This window comes from Bufo gargarizans, chromosome 2 (assembly GCF_014858855.1).
Source record: "Bufo gargarizans isolate SCDJY-AF-19 chromosome 2, ASM1485885v1, whole genome shotgun sequence".
Taxonomy (NCBI): domain Eukaryota; kingdom Metazoa; phylum Chordata; class Amphibia; order Anura; family Bufonidae; genus Bufo; species Bufo gargarizans.
The window spans coordinates 280,707,570-280,724,412 of record NC_058081.1 but is presented as its reverse complement, the minus strand read 5'-3'; the positions used below and the strand labels follow the sequence as shown (position 1 = coordinate 280,724,412).

The 16,843-nt window shown below is 38.9% G+C and overlaps 1 protein-coding gene across 3 annotated transcripts in view; it reads left to right on the top strand.

The window, feature by feature from the left end:
- Positions 1-16,843, top strand: part of ZNF277 (zinc finger protein 277) — an 81,314-nt gene that overhangs the window by 52,771 nt on the left and 11,700 nt on the right. For all 3 annotated transcript variants that reach the window (XM_044280325.1, XM_044280327.1, XM_044280326.1), the window contains exons 5-10: positions 2,517-2,608; positions 6,326-6,436; positions 7,347-7,479; positions 14,501-14,568; positions 14,708-14,804; positions 16,012-16,054. In XM_044280325.1, coding sequence (XP_044136260.1) covers positions 2,517-2,608; positions 6,326-6,436; positions 7,347-7,479; positions 14,501-14,568; positions 14,708-14,804; positions 16,012-16,054 — 544 coding nt within the window. The remainder of the gene's footprint in view (positions 1-2,516; positions 2,609-6,325; positions 6,437-7,346; positions 7,480-14,500; positions 14,569-14,707; positions 14,805-16,011; positions 16,055-16,843) is intronic.

Here is a 16,843-nt window from a genome sequence, read left to right as displayed (position 1 = left end):
AATATTAGATTAATGGATACTTAACCTGGCACGGGTTTCTCCTAGGGCCAGGAAAAATCTTTTGGAGCTGTGAAGGCAAATTAACTTTTGGGTTGAGAGAGTTTTAACTCTTTGTGTGAATGAGAGGACTCTTGTGATTCTGTAATTTTAAAACCTGATGCATTCGTGATTTCTTCGGTAATCAGTATTGCTGAGATCGCAAAGCGTCGCAGAGATATGGACATTTATATGTTTATTTATTTTTAATTTTTTTTAAAGCCATTTTCTCCAAAACTGACTAAAGGGAGTGCAGCCTTATTGTTTCTCACTTGTGAAATACCGTATCAGAAAATAGCTGGTTAAAAACGACAGTTGGTCATCAAATTATGAGACGCTCCCCTTTACCCTGCATTAAAGCTTTATTCAGGATTAAAAAAGCATGGCTGTTTTCTTTCAAAATCAGCAACACACCTGTCCATGACTGTATGTGGTAATACTGCCCATCTCTACTAAACAGAATGGGGCTGAACTGCAATATCAGACACAGCCTGTGGACAGGTGTGATGTTTTTGGAAGTAAGCGGTCATGTGTTTTCTAATCCTGGACAAGCACCAATTCTCTAATCTGTGTCCCAATAATTGGTGGTAAAAGATGGCCTTTTCTATTACAAGTCTAATACTTCACAAGAGCGTCTGATGATTTGGCTTGAATATTGGGACCACAGGTATGAAAAGTAATTTACACATGCACCGATAAAAACTATTGGTATAAAGGTGTGCAAAACTGGGACAATAATAGGCAGGAGACATGAAAAGATGTTTGGAGATACATTTTGTTCGGACATACCTTTTGTGTATGGTTTTATTATTAACATAACTGTGAGAGTTTTTCTCTGCCTGGTGCCACTGCAAGTGCCCTGCCGGAGGTCCCTGCTGCCCTTTGCTTTGTTTTGTGACTGCTTCACAGCCCTTCCTCTCTGCTCTTAAGTGACATCTGTAGTGGTCTCCTGCTTTGATGCTACAGCCATCCCTCGGAGCACAGGGAAGGGGTTGTGGGCAGTTCACTACACAAAGCCGAGACCAGTTTGAGCATCAAGGACTGAACTTTGGGGCACTTGCCGGAGCAGTGCGTACCAGATTAAAACTTTGCTTTTTACAGTGATGCTGATAAAAAAAAAAACTTTGTACAGAAGTTTGTTTTACAAGCTGCCCTGGTCTCCTACCTAGCAATGACAGCAATTCTGCCAGGTTAGCACTGCTGACAAACACTCTTTAAACTTTGCCTACATGAAGTCATGTACAAAAACCAGTGCAAATCAGTCTAGTAAGTGATACACAGTACCATCAGCTGTGTTCAATAAACCAACACAAATCTCGGGGCTTTAATAAAAAGCAATGTATAGTTTATCCCCCTTTACATTGTATTGGTATTAAAAGTATGTTTTAGGTAAATATATTTATTATATAGAATTATTGTAACCAAAAAATATCACAATCCCTTTTAGCTGTAGATCGAGCCAGGAATGTTGTATGGGGTATTTTTCCTCTACAGTTCTTTGCTGTGTACTGGAGATGTCTCTCCTTTAGTTCCTCTCCCCCTCACACACAGAGAGACTGCATAGACATAGGCGGCGAGTTGCTGCAGCATCCCCCTCCTCCCTCTTACTTCTTGTCTAGTATTAAATATTTAGTGTTTGTGGAGATTTGGGCTAGAAGCGGAGGGACGTGACACTTAACCCTAATAAGATGGATTACAAAGTCTCATAGATTTGATGCTGATACCTCGTTTCATCTGTATGTAGATTTACGGTACATATATTCCTCCAAAACCCTGACATTTGTCTGCCTGTGTCAGAATGTAGATTAGTGCTTCTGATGACTCCATCTGCTGTCCACCTGTAATATTGCCTCTTTAATTATCCAGTACGCAGTGGCTTGCTCTTTTTAAATGAGTGCTCTCTGGTTTTGATATCTTGTCACACTTTTCCATAAAGAACATAATATTTAGTGCTTCAGTTTGAAATATTTCAGTTGCAGCTTCCAAGTAAATATTAATACCTTAAATCCCCTTACCATGTGTTTGTAGAATGCAGCAGATGTTTAGCAGAGAGGGTGAAGCTGCCACATGCAATATGCTTGTTCCTCCAGAGAAAATTTGTTTACCATTACATATTCATGCTACACAACTGCGTTTCTTTAGTAACTGACTGCACTGAAATAATACCTTGTTCCAGAGATCTACCGTTAGGGTAGCCCTGTTTATTCATTGTCCTAGCATCTCCTGCAGTTGCACAGAAGCAGAATATCATGCCAAAGACGGCCTCACCTCCCTTTCTGTATTGCATACAATGACTCACAACATAATGGTCAATATTCACAGCACATAGGACATACATCCTCATCTGGATAGGAGGCACACGGTGTTGTAATGAAAAGGCTAATGAAATGGCCATCCATGATATATATATATATTAGTATTTTAGATTGTGCTTCAATTATAGCTTTAACTTTTATTTATGTCATCATTGACTTTTACAGAAAAATATTTTGGAGCAGCAGCAGCGTGAGAGATCAGACACACGTTTTCAGAGATTGTGCATGTTTTGCAATGAGGAATTAAAAGGAAACAGGTTTGATTTTTATTTTATTATGTCTCTTCGACCTTGTTACATGGCACCAGTTATGTGCTCACTGTCTAAACTGAAAGCAAGGATGAAACTAAAACTTTTCACTTTCTCAGGGTACTTTTACACTTGCGGCAGAGGATTCCGGCAGGCAGTTCCATCACCGGAACTGCCCACCGGATCCCGCAATACGGACGCAAACTGATGGCATTTGTCAGACGGATCAGGATCCTGATCCGTATGACAAATGCATTGAAATGCCGGATCCGTCTCTCCAGTGTCACCCGGAAAAACAAATCCAGCATTTATCTTTTTCAGATTTTTTGCGGTCTGAGCATGCACAGACTGCAGTGCCGGATCTGTTTTGCTGGAACACGGATAATGGGAAAAAAATGCTGGATCCGGCATTCCGGCAAGTGTTCCGGAATTTTGGACGGAGATAAAACCGCAACATGCTGCGGTATTATCTCCATCCTGAAAAGTCAAAAAGACTGAACTGAAGACATCCTGATGCATCCTGAACGGATTGCTCTCCATTCAGAATGCATTAGGATAAAACTGATCAGTTATTTTCCAGTATTGAGCCCCTAGGACGGATTAAATGCCGGAAAAGAATAACGCTAGTGTGAAAGTACCCTTAGGCCGGATTCAGATTTATGTCTGGGCACTATCCAGACTGCACCCGCATAGCACACGGACCAATAAAAGTAAATATTCACATATCTGTTTGCTGGTCTGTGTAGAGAAAACTACAAATAACCACAGTAGGTGGTGGTATACACTTGATAGCATGTCTCCAAATAATATTGTCAGGGAATCACACTGAATATTTAACCAGGAGCATGAGTCTACTGGGAAAGAGGCATAGAAAATGATGAATGAGACGGGCCTGCCGGCCCTTCTCCGCCCATGCCACTCCCATAATTTTAGACCTCACGTAAGTCGCAGATAGCGGAGCAACTAACTGTTGAACCGCTATCTGCAACTGAAATACACCTAATTAAGGAGTATTTCAGTATAGTAAAAGACCCCCTTCATGTTTACAAAGCCCTAGCACCATTTTTTCTGGCATGTCCTTATCAAAGCTGTACTGAAGGAGAGACTGGTCCTCTAAAGTAAAATATATCCAAAATACCCATAAAGTGAAATTAAAATTATCAGTTAACCTATAATTTCCAAAACGGCTGGTAAGAGCCTGAATTATAGGGGAACTAGTGTGTAGTTATTTACAAGAGAAGCAGTATTGCTGCTAGAAAGACTATTTTGTAACAACTAAAGTGACTATTACATATTGTTTCTAAACATCAATTCATTGATACCTAGTATCCTTTTTTTTTTGTAACGTGTAGGGGCAGTGATACTGACCATTTTTGTGTTATACTTAAATTACTGAAATTGTACATTTCTACGGCGGTGCACGGAGAAAGGCCGCCGGACTAAAATTACTGCATGTCAGGCTTTTTAGTCCGGCGGCTTTCTCCGTGCTGCGCCGGAGCTCCGCCCCCGTCCCCATTATAGTCAATGGGGACGGAGCGGCGGTCCGCGGGCACGGCGAAATAGCCGCAGGACGGATCCGACATGGTGAACAGCATGTCGGATCCGTCCTGCCGCAAGTGTGAAACTAGCCTTAGCAATGCTCCTCTGTCTTCTGTTTACATAACAGTGGAGACTTGCTCAACACTGACTGTGTTATGTAAACAGAAGACAGAGGATCGTTGCTAAGGCTCAAACTGAGCCACTTTACAGCTATTTTTCTAATAGAAATGTATGATTTCAGTAATGAAAGTATATTACAAAAATGGTCAGCATCACTGCCCCTATACATTACAAAAAAAAAACTAAAAAATAATGACCGTTACACTTTAAGTGCCATTCATGTGTGATTTATCAGGATGTGGTATTGTTTAATAGAGCAGTAGATTCTTGTGGTGTGTACATATGTCTATTTGTTATATAGAGAACCCATTTTATTTTTTCAGGTCTCGTTATATATGCATGGGCCCTGTACCTCACATGGTCTAGGAGGAGGCCGCGGCGCTCTCAGAGCAGCAGGCTTTTCTAATAGCTTATTGACAGGGGTCCTGGGTGTCAGGCACTGACTGATCTGATATTAATGACCTATCCAGAGGATAGGTTATCAATATTAATTACCGGATAACCCCTTTAAATAAGTGTTTAGAGCTGGGGGTAGTTCAGAGATAAGGGGTTTACATAACTGTCAGATAGTGGCTAAAACTTAACTCTGTATAAAACTGCAAAAAAGTTTTAATGAAGACCCTTTGAAAAAAATAAAAATTAGCTCAAAATGAGTAAAATTCAGTCATGTAAAAAATGCCAATGAAGATGTTCATAGCCTTTTAAGCATTGGACTTCTCACCACAATATTTTTATCAGATATTGGGGGAGATTTATTAAGTCTGGCATTCCCTTACTCCAGTTTTGATCCCCTGCATCCTGGCGTAAGATGTGCCTATAGTATTAAACGCCAAATCCCTCTTAATAAATTAGGTGCTTCTCTGGCACCCAGTGCCCCTGAAATTCAAATCTATGCCAGCCAGGGGCTTCGGCTATAACATGCCAGTTTCTAGGCACGAGTTGAAGTAAATCCAGCAAGCTGTGATAGGCTCTGCGCCTCCTGCTAAGCTCCACCCCCTTTCTCGACACTTTAGAAAAGTGTTGAGTAGCTTAAAAGTCACATATTATGGAGCAAGTATTGGGTGCCCCTTAATTTGTGACTCCATCACTAATCAGCTGCCTGCCGCTGTGTGAGTGGGTAGTATTCACAAGCATCCGTACAGTGGGCCCCAGAATACATTTTATTGGTGAGCCTTAAGCCAGTACACTGGCCGATGGTCGGCCAGATCATCGGTAATGAGTGTTCGTAGTAACGCTTGTTAGTGATGATCTGACAGTCTAATACTGCCGCTGATTGCCCGATAAACAAGCAAACTCTTTCATCAGGTAATCTAGAGTTTTAAGCAGGCCTAAAAATCATCATTTGCTAGCGGCAGATCGTGCTGTTTAATCACAATCTGCTGCCAGCAAACAACTTGTCAGTATGGGGACAAGCGATGGCATTAGCGATCACTCGTCTCCGTACTGTGGAGGAGATCGCTGCATGTAATACAGCCCTAAGGCACCCCAGTCCGACACTGATTACAATTTACTAGTGGTGATATCTATATTGGTAGCACATTCCTAGACGTAGGGTAATGTCATTTCTGGTGTGCAGTACTGTTTTATTGCTCCAGCGAATCTAAAATAAAAGTAACTTTGTGAATATTCCTAATTTAGAAAACCTCTTACCATTTTGTGTATGCAGCTCATATGTAGACCTATATGTCTCTCTAGTTACAGGATACAGACAAACCCTGCGTCTAGTTTGATTCTGTGGTCATGTGTTACCGTATTCCACTCTGCTACTTCTTACTGGCTTGCTTGTCATCTGTAACCACTGACTAGGACTTCCATACATAAACATGGGTTATTTTTAATCAAGATTATTTGCGAAATGTGACTTTTTTTTTATGCGCCAAGTAGGGCACCACTTTTTTGAGTTGCGCTCAGCTGCAGCAGTGTAGAGGAAATCCATGTTATAGTATTAGTGGCGCCCACATTGTGGCTGGTTAGCATCCTCTCGCTTCTGGGGACAGCAGACTTGTAGTCAAATAGGATGTAGCACTTTAGTTCTTCTTTAATAAATGCATAGATGTTTCCTTGCAGATCGGTGTTGTTCAATCACATGAACGAGGAGCACTCATTCAATGTTGGTCTGCCAGATAATATTGTGCATTGTAATGAGTTTCTGGACACATTACAGAAGAAGTTGGACAGGTACTATAATTCTTATTATTTGTACCATGAATCACACTCCAACCACAATTTGTCTGCTGATTCTGCTGCATTCATGAACTATGGTTATTTTAGGTTTGACATTTTAATGATGCAATGTTGATTTGTTTATGGTTTGGTTATTCATCACTACATTTTATTTTAACTGCAAAAGAAGGGGGTCAGTCAGCACATACCAATGCACAAGTGCGCTCTGCCATGGCTAGAAACACAAAGAAAAAAACATAATGCAACAGCACTCCGCAAACCAAATAAAGTACAATAATGCCATAGTAATAGAAAATATTCTGGTGCTAATGCTGCGCTTATTTTATAAAGTGCGATTCTTGGCAAATACATTTTGTACAAAATGCACTTCCTGATTTTTATGGTGGCCGTTATGGCATATAACAGGTAGGATTTACTGTAAGGTTCCCATCTTACAGAGATCCCCTTGACGTTTGGCAGACGGGCCCAAATAATTTTGTACAAAATGTATTTGCCAAGAATCTCAAATTTACAAAAAAGGTGGAACATTAGCACCAGAATATTTTCTATATCTATGGCATCATTGTACTTTATTTGATTTGTAGAGTGCTGTTGCATTCTTTACATTTTATTTCATATATGGATGTACGGGCTCATGTACGCAGCTATATGATGGACCCGGCAGTACGCTATGCACCACACTGCACCTCTGTTGACCTCAAATTTTATGCAAGCACATCATGCTGTATTATCCTAGTAAAGCTTTGCCTCTAGGGGGGGGGGGGGGGGGTTATACTGACCTGTAGGAACTGCGGATTAAAAGCCATGTGTCTTTAATAATGTGATTTCAATAACATTTACTTTTGTAATACAGTAATGTGCATTATTTATGTATTAATACTTTGTGCGTATTGTATTCTCTAAGCCTGCAGTGCTTGTATTGTGAAAAGACCTTTAGAGACAAAAATACTCTAAAGGATCACATGAGGAAAAAGCAACACCGCAAGGTCAATCCCAGGAACCATGAATATGACCGCTTCTACATAATAAACTATTTGGTAAGGTTCTACCTCTGTACTAAGTGAGTCCTGCGGCTTCTGGCTGCTCCACACTTTACAGATATTCTTAGTTTTCATTTTGTTTTGCTGTAACTTTTATGTTTCTCTTTCTTGATATGTTGTGTAATTGCACTGTTTTAGAATGTACATGTCAAGTAATGCTCGACCAGTAAAATCAGGCATCAATATCTATCTATGTGTCAATCGTATCTATCTACAGTATCTATCTATCTACAGTATTTATCTATCCATCGTATCTATCTACAGTATCTATCTATCGTATCTATCTACAGTATTTATCTATCGTATCTATCTACAGTATTTATCTATCTGTATCTGCAGTTTCTATTTACACTATTTATCTACAGTATCTATATCTATGGTATCTATCTACAGTATCTCTCTATAGGATCTGTATCTATCTACAGTATCTCTCTATAGGATCTGTATCTATCTACAGTATCTCTTTATAGTGTATCTATCTACAGTATCTATATCTATGGTATCTATCTACAGTATCTCTCTATAGGATCTGTATCTATCTACAGTATCTCTCTATAGGATCTGTATCTATCTACAGTATCTCTTTATAGTGTATCTATCTACAGTATCTCTCTATAGTGTATCTATCTACAGTATCTCTCTATAGTGTATCTATCTACAGTATCTCTCTATAGTGTATCTATCTACAGTATCTCTTTATAGTGTATCTATCTACAGTATCTCTCTATAGTGTATCTATCTACAGTATCTCTCTATAGTGTATCTATCTACAGTATCTCTCTATAGTGTATCTACAGTATCTCTCTATAGTATCTGTATCTATCTACAGTATCTCTCTATAGTGTATCTATCTACAGTATCTCTCTATAGGATCTGTATCTATCTACAGTATCTCTCTATAGGATCTGTATCTATCTACAGTATCTCTTTATAGTGTATCTATCTACAGTATCTCTCTATAGTGTATCTATCTACAGTATCTCTCTATAGTGTATCTATCTACAGTATCTCTTTATAGTGTATCTATCTACAGTATCTCTCTATAGTGTATCTATCTACAGTATCTCTCTATAGTGTATCTATCTACAGTATCTCTCTATAGTGTATCTACAGTATCTCTCTATAGTATCTGTATCTATCTACAGTATCTCTCTATAGTGTATCTATCTACAGTATCTCTCTATAGTGTATCTATCTACAGTATCTCTCTATAGTATCTGTATCTATCTACAGTATCTCTTTATAGTGTATCTATCTACAGTATCTCTCTATAGTGTATCTATCTACAGTATCTCTCTATAGTGTATCTATCTACAGTATCTCTCTATAGTGTATCTATCTACAGTATCTCTCTATAGTGTATCTATCTACAGTATCTCTCTATAGTGTATCTATCTACAGTATCTCTTTATAGTGTATCTATCTACAGTATCTCTCTATAGTGTATCTATCTACAGTATCTCTCTATAGTGTATCTATCTACAGTATCTCTCTATAGTATCTGTATCTATCTACAGTATCTCTCTATAGTGTATCTATCTACAGTATCTCTCTATAGTGTATCTATCTACAGTATCTCTCTATAGAGTATCTCTCTACAGTATCTCTCTATAGTGTATCTATCTACAGTATCTCTCTATAGTGTATCTATCTACAGTATCTCTCTATAGAGTATCTCTCTACAGTATCTCTCTATAGTGTATCTATCTACAGTATCTCTCTATAGTGTATCTATCTACAGTATCTCTCTATAGTGTATCTATCTACAGTATCTCTTTATAGTGTATCTATCTACAGTATCTCTCTATAGTGTATCTATCTACAGTATCTCTTTATAGTGTATCTATCTACAGTATCTCTTTATAGTGTATCTATCTACAGTATCTCTCTATAGTGTATCTATCTACAGTATCTCTCTATAGTGTATCTATCTACAGTATCTCTCTATAGTGTATCTATCTACAGTATCTCTCTATAGTATCTGTATCTATCTACAGTATCTCTCTATAGTGTATCTATCTACAGTATCTCTCTATAGTGTATCTATCTACAGTATCTCTCTATAGTGTATCTATCTACAGTATCTCTCTATAGTGTATCTATCTACAGTATCTCTCTATAGTGTATCTATCTACAGTATCTCTCTATAGCATCTGTATCTATCTACAGTATCTCTCTATAGTATCTGTATCTATCTACAGTATCTCTCTATAGTGTATCTATCTACAGTATCTCTCTATAGTGTATCTATCTACAGTATCTCTCTATAGTGTATCTATCTACAGTATCTCTCTATAGTGTATCTATCTACAGTATCTCTCTATAGTGTATCTATCTACAGTATCTCTCTATAGTGTATCTATCTACAGTATCTCTCTATAGTGTATCTATCTACAGTATCTCTCTATAGTGTATCTATCTACAGTATCTCTCTATAGTGTATCTATCTACAGTATCTCTCTATAGTGTATCTATCTACAGTATCTCTTTATAGTGTATCTATCTACAGTATCTCTTTATAGTGTATCTATCTACAGTATCTCTCTATAGTGTATCTATCTACAGTATCTCTCTATAGTGTATCTATCTACAGTATCTCTCTATAGTGTATCTATCTACAGTATCTCTATAGTGTATCTATCTTACAGTATCTCTCTATAGTGTATCTATCTACAGTATCTCTCTATAGTGTATCTATCTACAGTATCTCTCTATAGTGTATCTATCTACAGTATCTCTCTATAGTGTATCTATCTACAGTATCTCTCTATAGTGTATCTATCTACAGTATCTCTCTACAGCATCTGTATCTATCTACAGTATCTCTCTATAGTGTATCTATCTACAGTATCTCTCTATAGTGTATCTATCTACAGTATCTCTCTATAGTGTATCTATCTACAGTATCTCTCTATAGTGTATCTATCTACAGTATCTCTCTATAGTGTATCTATCTACAGTATCTCTCTATAGTGTATCTATCTACAGTATCTCTCTATAGTGTATCTATCTACAGTATCTCTCTATAGTGTATCTATCTACAGTATCTCTCTATAGTGTATCTATCTACAGTATCTCTCTATAGTGTATCTATCTACAGTATCTCTCTATAGTGTATCTATCTACAGTATCTCTCTATAGTGTATCTATCTACAGTATCTATCTATAGTGTATCTATCTACAGTATCTATCTACAGCATCTGTATCTATCTACAGTATCTCTCTATAGTGTATCTATCTACAGTATCTCTCTATAGTGTATCTATCTACAGTATCTCTCTATAGTATCTGTATCTATCTACAGTATCTCTCTATAGTGTATCTATCTACAGTATCTCTCTATAGTGTATCTATCTACAGTATCTCTCTATAGTGTATCTATCTACAGTATCTCTCTACAGCATCTGTATCTATCTACAGTATCTCTCTATAGTGTATCTATCTACAGTATCTCTCTATAGTGTATCTATCTACAGTATCTCTCTATAGTGTATCTATCTACAGTATCTCTCTATAGTGTATCTATCTACAGTATCTCTCTACAGCATCTGTATCTATCTACAGTATCTATCTACAGTATCTGTATCTATCTACAGCATCTGACTATGTATCTACAGTATTTATCTATCTATAGTATCTATCTCATATCTATCTACAGTGTATATCTCATCTATCTGTCTCATCTATCTACACTATCTGTCTCATATGTATCTACAGTGTATATATCCTCTATATGTCTCATATCTATCTACCTTAGTTACATCTGTGCACTACGGACAGCATATGAATAGCACCTGTAGGAAGAACAGCAGACAAGAACGTGTAGTGCATTGTGCCCGTCTCCTCATTAAATATTTTGAGATCCTGCTACCATCTTCTTACATGGTTTGCAAATTCTGTTCAAAGGAATTGTGCTGAGACTTCTGATCATTAGTGACTTTACGTGCATCCCAATTGTGGTCGCAGTGAAAAGACAGAGGGTTCAAACCTCTAGCCAATTATGTCAACTATGTCCTCCACCGCTAATGTTAGTCTGCAGGGACTGCATCTTAAAATAACCATTCTTTGAGGAAAGCCGAACAAGGAATATTCTCAACATGTCTCACCGATTTCTGTCTTTCATAGAGGATGGGTAGCAGCTAGTTACACACATTGTTCCGTGCTGAAGATTAATTCAGCAACACTGTATTTTGTGCCAAAAAGCTAAGATGGGACAAAACCATATTGAATGTATTAACAGTGAAGCAATCCTCAGTTAAACATGTGTCTAGATCAGGTGTTTTTTTTTTTCGGTCTTCCTTTTTCTCATTTCCCAGTTTAGTGCTCACATATGTGAATCTGACATCAGTCTATGTGTGGATAGCTGAAGATTCATAGATTCCTATTATCTCTGGCTGAGAGCTCTGGGGGCAGCTCGGAGTCCACTGCACTACTTGTCTGAGCGTAGGAGCTGGGGGGATGCATTATAATGTAAGCATGGACTGTTCACAGGCTTACTGCGGAGAAGTCAAAGAGGGTTCACAGATAACAACTGGATCCTTGGAATCTGTATCTCTTCAGCTATCCACACATTATATGACACATTCTCTTTACTATTCAAGGGGGTTGTCTCACATTGTTAGTGAAGACAGTCTGCCTGCTCAGTTGTGACCATGTTATCTGTGTGGGTATTTGCAGGGGAGTGCCGTGCTCCCAGTGACCAAATGGCTCCCCCACAAAAAAGATCAAAGGAACAGTTTGGTTGCTGTGGCAGCCTGGGGATTTATGAAGGCTCTAAGGCAGGCATCCTCAAACTGCGGCCCTCCAGCTGTTGCAAAACTGCAACTCCCAGCATGCCCGAAAGGCCTACAGGTATCCGCCTACAGCAGGGCATTGTGGGAGTTGTAGTTTTACAACAGCTCTGAGGGTCGCAGTTTGAGGGTGTCTGCTCTAAGGCTTGCCTTACCAAAGCTCCTAAAAGCCCTGCCTGTTGTGATTCTCCCATGGACTGCAGTGGTAAATCACTGCAGTCTATGGTAGACGTGATCAGCCAATAACATGTTAAAATCCCCTAAGGAGACTAAAACAAATGTAAAAAAAAAAGCCAAAACGTCTGAGAAAAAAAACTGATATAAAAAAGTAAATTACCTCCTTTCCCTATTTTACAACAAAAATAAATAAATAAACAAAAAATAAAATAAGGATCATGCCTAAAGAAAATGCCTGAATATAAAAATATTTACCATGCATTGTGAATGGCATATTGGAGAAGAAATCAAAATAACCTAGTTGCTGTTTTTTTTTTTTTTTTGCTTCAACTTCCCAAACAAATTTAATAAAAAGTGATCAAAAAGTCAAATGGCTCCATAAATGTAAATATAAAATGGGGTATTCCTGTAATTGCACTGGCCCACAGAAAGCAAAACACATATACGGTAACTATGGTGCAATTTTCGTCTTTTCCGATTCCAAATCATTTACAATTTTTTCCAGCTCCCCACTACATTATGTGCAATATTATAGTGCTATTAGAAAGTAAAACTTGCCCCTCAAAGAAAAAGCCCTCATAAGGCTATGTGAACAGAAAAATAAAAAAGTTTAAGGCGGCTCTGTCACCAGAATCAACCCTATTAAACCAGATATACTGGCTGGTAGGGCTTCATCATGCTGATTGAGACTATATCTTTCTTTTGTCTGTATGTTAAACAGCTGCAGAGATATCTGCATTAGTATTAACATGCAAATAAGAAGTTTGAGCACCAGGAGGCAGGGCTGAATCATTTGAGCACTGCTATGTAACATTCAAACCTGAGATCTCTACATGCAAAACCATACACTTAACACCAAGCTATAGCATTATCTGACAGAGATGCATGTTCTTTCTATTCTTGTAAGCTAACACCTATTACTTGTGTCTGTATAATCATATATTGTGCTTGTGAATAGAGCAGTAATATGTAGATTAGCTTTCTGAGCAGATCTTAGTGTGGTGAAGCTATAGTACATAGTGTATATGATATGTAGATGATAGGACATAGGCCCTCAGCCTGCTGTCTAGCCCTGTCAATCAAGGGGAGGGGGGAGTGTGCAGAGCACAAGGAGCCTTACAAAGCATTGCTCAAAGGATTCAGCCCCGCCTCCTTGTGCTCCAACTTCTCATTTGCTTATGATTAAAAATGCAGATTTCTCTGCGGCTATTTAGCATACAGACAAAAGAAAGGTATCATTTTAATCCGCATGATGAGCCCTACCAGACAATATTTCTGGTTTAATAGGGTTGATCCTGGTGACAGAGTGCTTTAATTATCTTCAAGTTGATTTTGACTCCTGGCAATAAAGTAAATGGAATGTCTTGTCTTTTGGTTAATTTCCCTCAGACAACTAGATGCTTTCAAAATATCCTTGTTGTAGTGCCGGGAATTCTTCAGTGTTTTTTCAGGCACACGTTCATACAGGTAACTGTGTCTGGTACTGCAGCTGTACCCCATACATAACATAAGCCAGCAAAAGTTTTCCCTGGAAAATCCTTTACAGGGATTGTGCAGTGTCAGGATATTGATGACTTAGCCTCAGCATAGGTTATCAATATCAGATCGTCGGGGGATCCAACTCCCGACACCCATGCCGATCAGCCGTTTGAAAGGGTTGTGGTGCTTGTCCTCTTCACTTTTTACCTGGATGCTATCTAGATTATAGCGTTGGTGCTGTGTAATTATAACTTGTACTATTCAAGTAAATGAGGCTAGCAGTTGTAATTACACTGCATCGCCGCTACAAGCTAGGCGCCGTGCAGTAAACATTGAAGAGGATACGAACACCACAACCCCTTCAAACGGCTGATCTGCATGAGTGCCGGGAGTCAGACCACCGCCAATCTGACACTGACACCTACCTGAGGATAGGTCATCAATATCCTTACAGTGCACAATCTCTTTAATACAATTTTGTTAGCTGTATGTGATATTTGACGGAAATGTACAAAACGCTTAGAATGATGGTATTTTACATGTATATAGTAACAGGTTTTCCTCTCTTATAGGAATTAGGCAAGACTTGGGAGGAAGTACAGTCTGAAGATGATCGGGAATTAGCAGACACCAATGACGAGTATGATTGCCTTTATTATTTATGTCTTTGAAATGGCTAAAACATGTTAATAAACAGTGTGTAGATATATTTTTTTCATTATAAAATTCTACTTGTATTTCCAGTGTATTCTGAAAGTTAGTATATATTCTGTTCTCAGGGATTGGTCTGACTGGGAAGAGCACCCTATGTCTGCATTTTGCCTGTTTTGTGATACACAGGCGGACACCACGGAGAAACTTCTCTTGCACATGAAGGTATGGTGTCTATGTCTCATCACACCTCCATCACCTAGGACTGGGCTAGTGACACAAATGCTACTAATGAAGTGACTGTCATCACACATGGTGAAAACCCTGATTACATATCACGCACTGGTGCCAGTTATACATATTCCTATATGTGGCCCATCTATATGTGATTGTGACTTTTTAAATATAGATGTCAGGGAGGAGGCGGGTATATTTATCTTCATTTATGTCAGACGGTAAATGAAGACAAATTTACGGCAACTGCGATTTCTGTTTAGGCGCACAAGCTGCCAGAGGATGCACCTAACATATGAAGAGGCCTGCACTTTATCATAAAACATTGGCCTATGATTAATTCGCTATTTTCTTACCACCTGCACATACAGACCGAATCTGTCTTAGGGTCCATTCACACGTCCGCAATTTCGTTCCGCATTTTGCGGAACAGAATTGCGGACCAATTCATTTCTATGGGGCAGCACGATGTGCTGCCCTGATACGGAGTTGTGGACCCGCACTTCCGCGTCCACAATTCCGTTCCCGAAAAAAAATAGAACATGTCCTATTCTTGTCCGCAATTGCGGACAAGAATAGGCATATTCTATTAGTGCCGGCGATGTGCGGTCAGCAAATGCGGAACGCACATTGCCGTGTCCGTGTTTTGCACGTTACGGATTACGGACGTGTGAATGGACCCTTATACGAGATAGCATCACATAATAAGATAATCAGTCTGACGTACCCATATGTGGCAACATCTCTGGAATTGTCCACAGGACAGTTTCATGAGACTATACTAGGTTAGGTCTGCTGCTACTGGTAACTTTGCATTCTGTTCCAAGGGGTTGTCCAGCTTTAGCAACAAGGTCTGTTTGTATACCAGAAAGCATACCATTCTTATGAAGTGGTGGCTGAGCCTCACATGAATAGGGATAAGCAGCAGATCAGGCATGGCCCATGTACAAGTTTCTGGGGAAAAAAAGCTGATGTTTTTAGATCCTGTACAACTTCTTTAAATAATGACTAACAAATAGACCAGTCTACTTTTGGTGCCCGTGGGTCTTATTAAATGCTGTTTATTTAATTGCACTAACATGTGTTTCCAACCTGACCTGACATTGGACATGGATTTGAGTCTCAATGCCCACTGTCAGATTGGCAGAAGATAGTAGTTGGAGCTGGCTTAAGAATTATTATTTTTTTCTCTGTTTAGGATTGTCACTACTTTGATCTTCACAAAATAAAAACAGACTTGGGTAAGTAAAGTAAAATATTCCCTGGGTTAAATGAATGTATTTTCAATGTATTTTGCATATTTTTGTAGATATATAGGTAGTACTAGTAAACGTAGGGTAAAAGGGGTTGTCCTATGAAAAATACTCTACAGTTTTCACACCAGCACCTGGATCTAAATACTTTTGTAATTGCATGTAATTAAAAATGTAGCATTGTCACTGAGTTTTTCAGTAAAATGTATCTGTATAGCACCACCTGGTGTTTGTTTTTTTCTTATGTATTTGTCCTGCTCACTGAGATGGCCGCACATGCTCAGTTTCATCCTTCAACTACCTCCTGAGTTGTGAAAAGGAGGGCACGGACACGTCCCCTTAGCTGCACAAATCCTTTTATGGCCAAAATGACTTACCAGTATTTTTTTTTTTGCTAAAAGTCTGCACGGTGCACATGGGAGTTACCAGTTGGGGGGTTTCCCTGAATAGTCTAACGCCGCAGCACTGATTGTATTGTGTCATACTCTGCAAGGACACCCTCTCCCCCCCCCCCCTCCCCTATTCGCAAACTGGTAACACCTTTATTGCCGACTGCTGTCAATCCATTCATAAACTTCTAGAAGGAATAATAGAGGAATGACACAACATAGAGCCATAATAATAGATGCTTCAGATTTGTTATTACATGATGAATACAGGTACCGTATTTTTCGCCCTATAAGATGCACTCCCCCCCCCCCCCCACCCCCCAAAGTGGGGGAAAAAAAGCGCTGCGTCTTATGGGGTGAATGCTGCAATTTTACACTGATACATCGC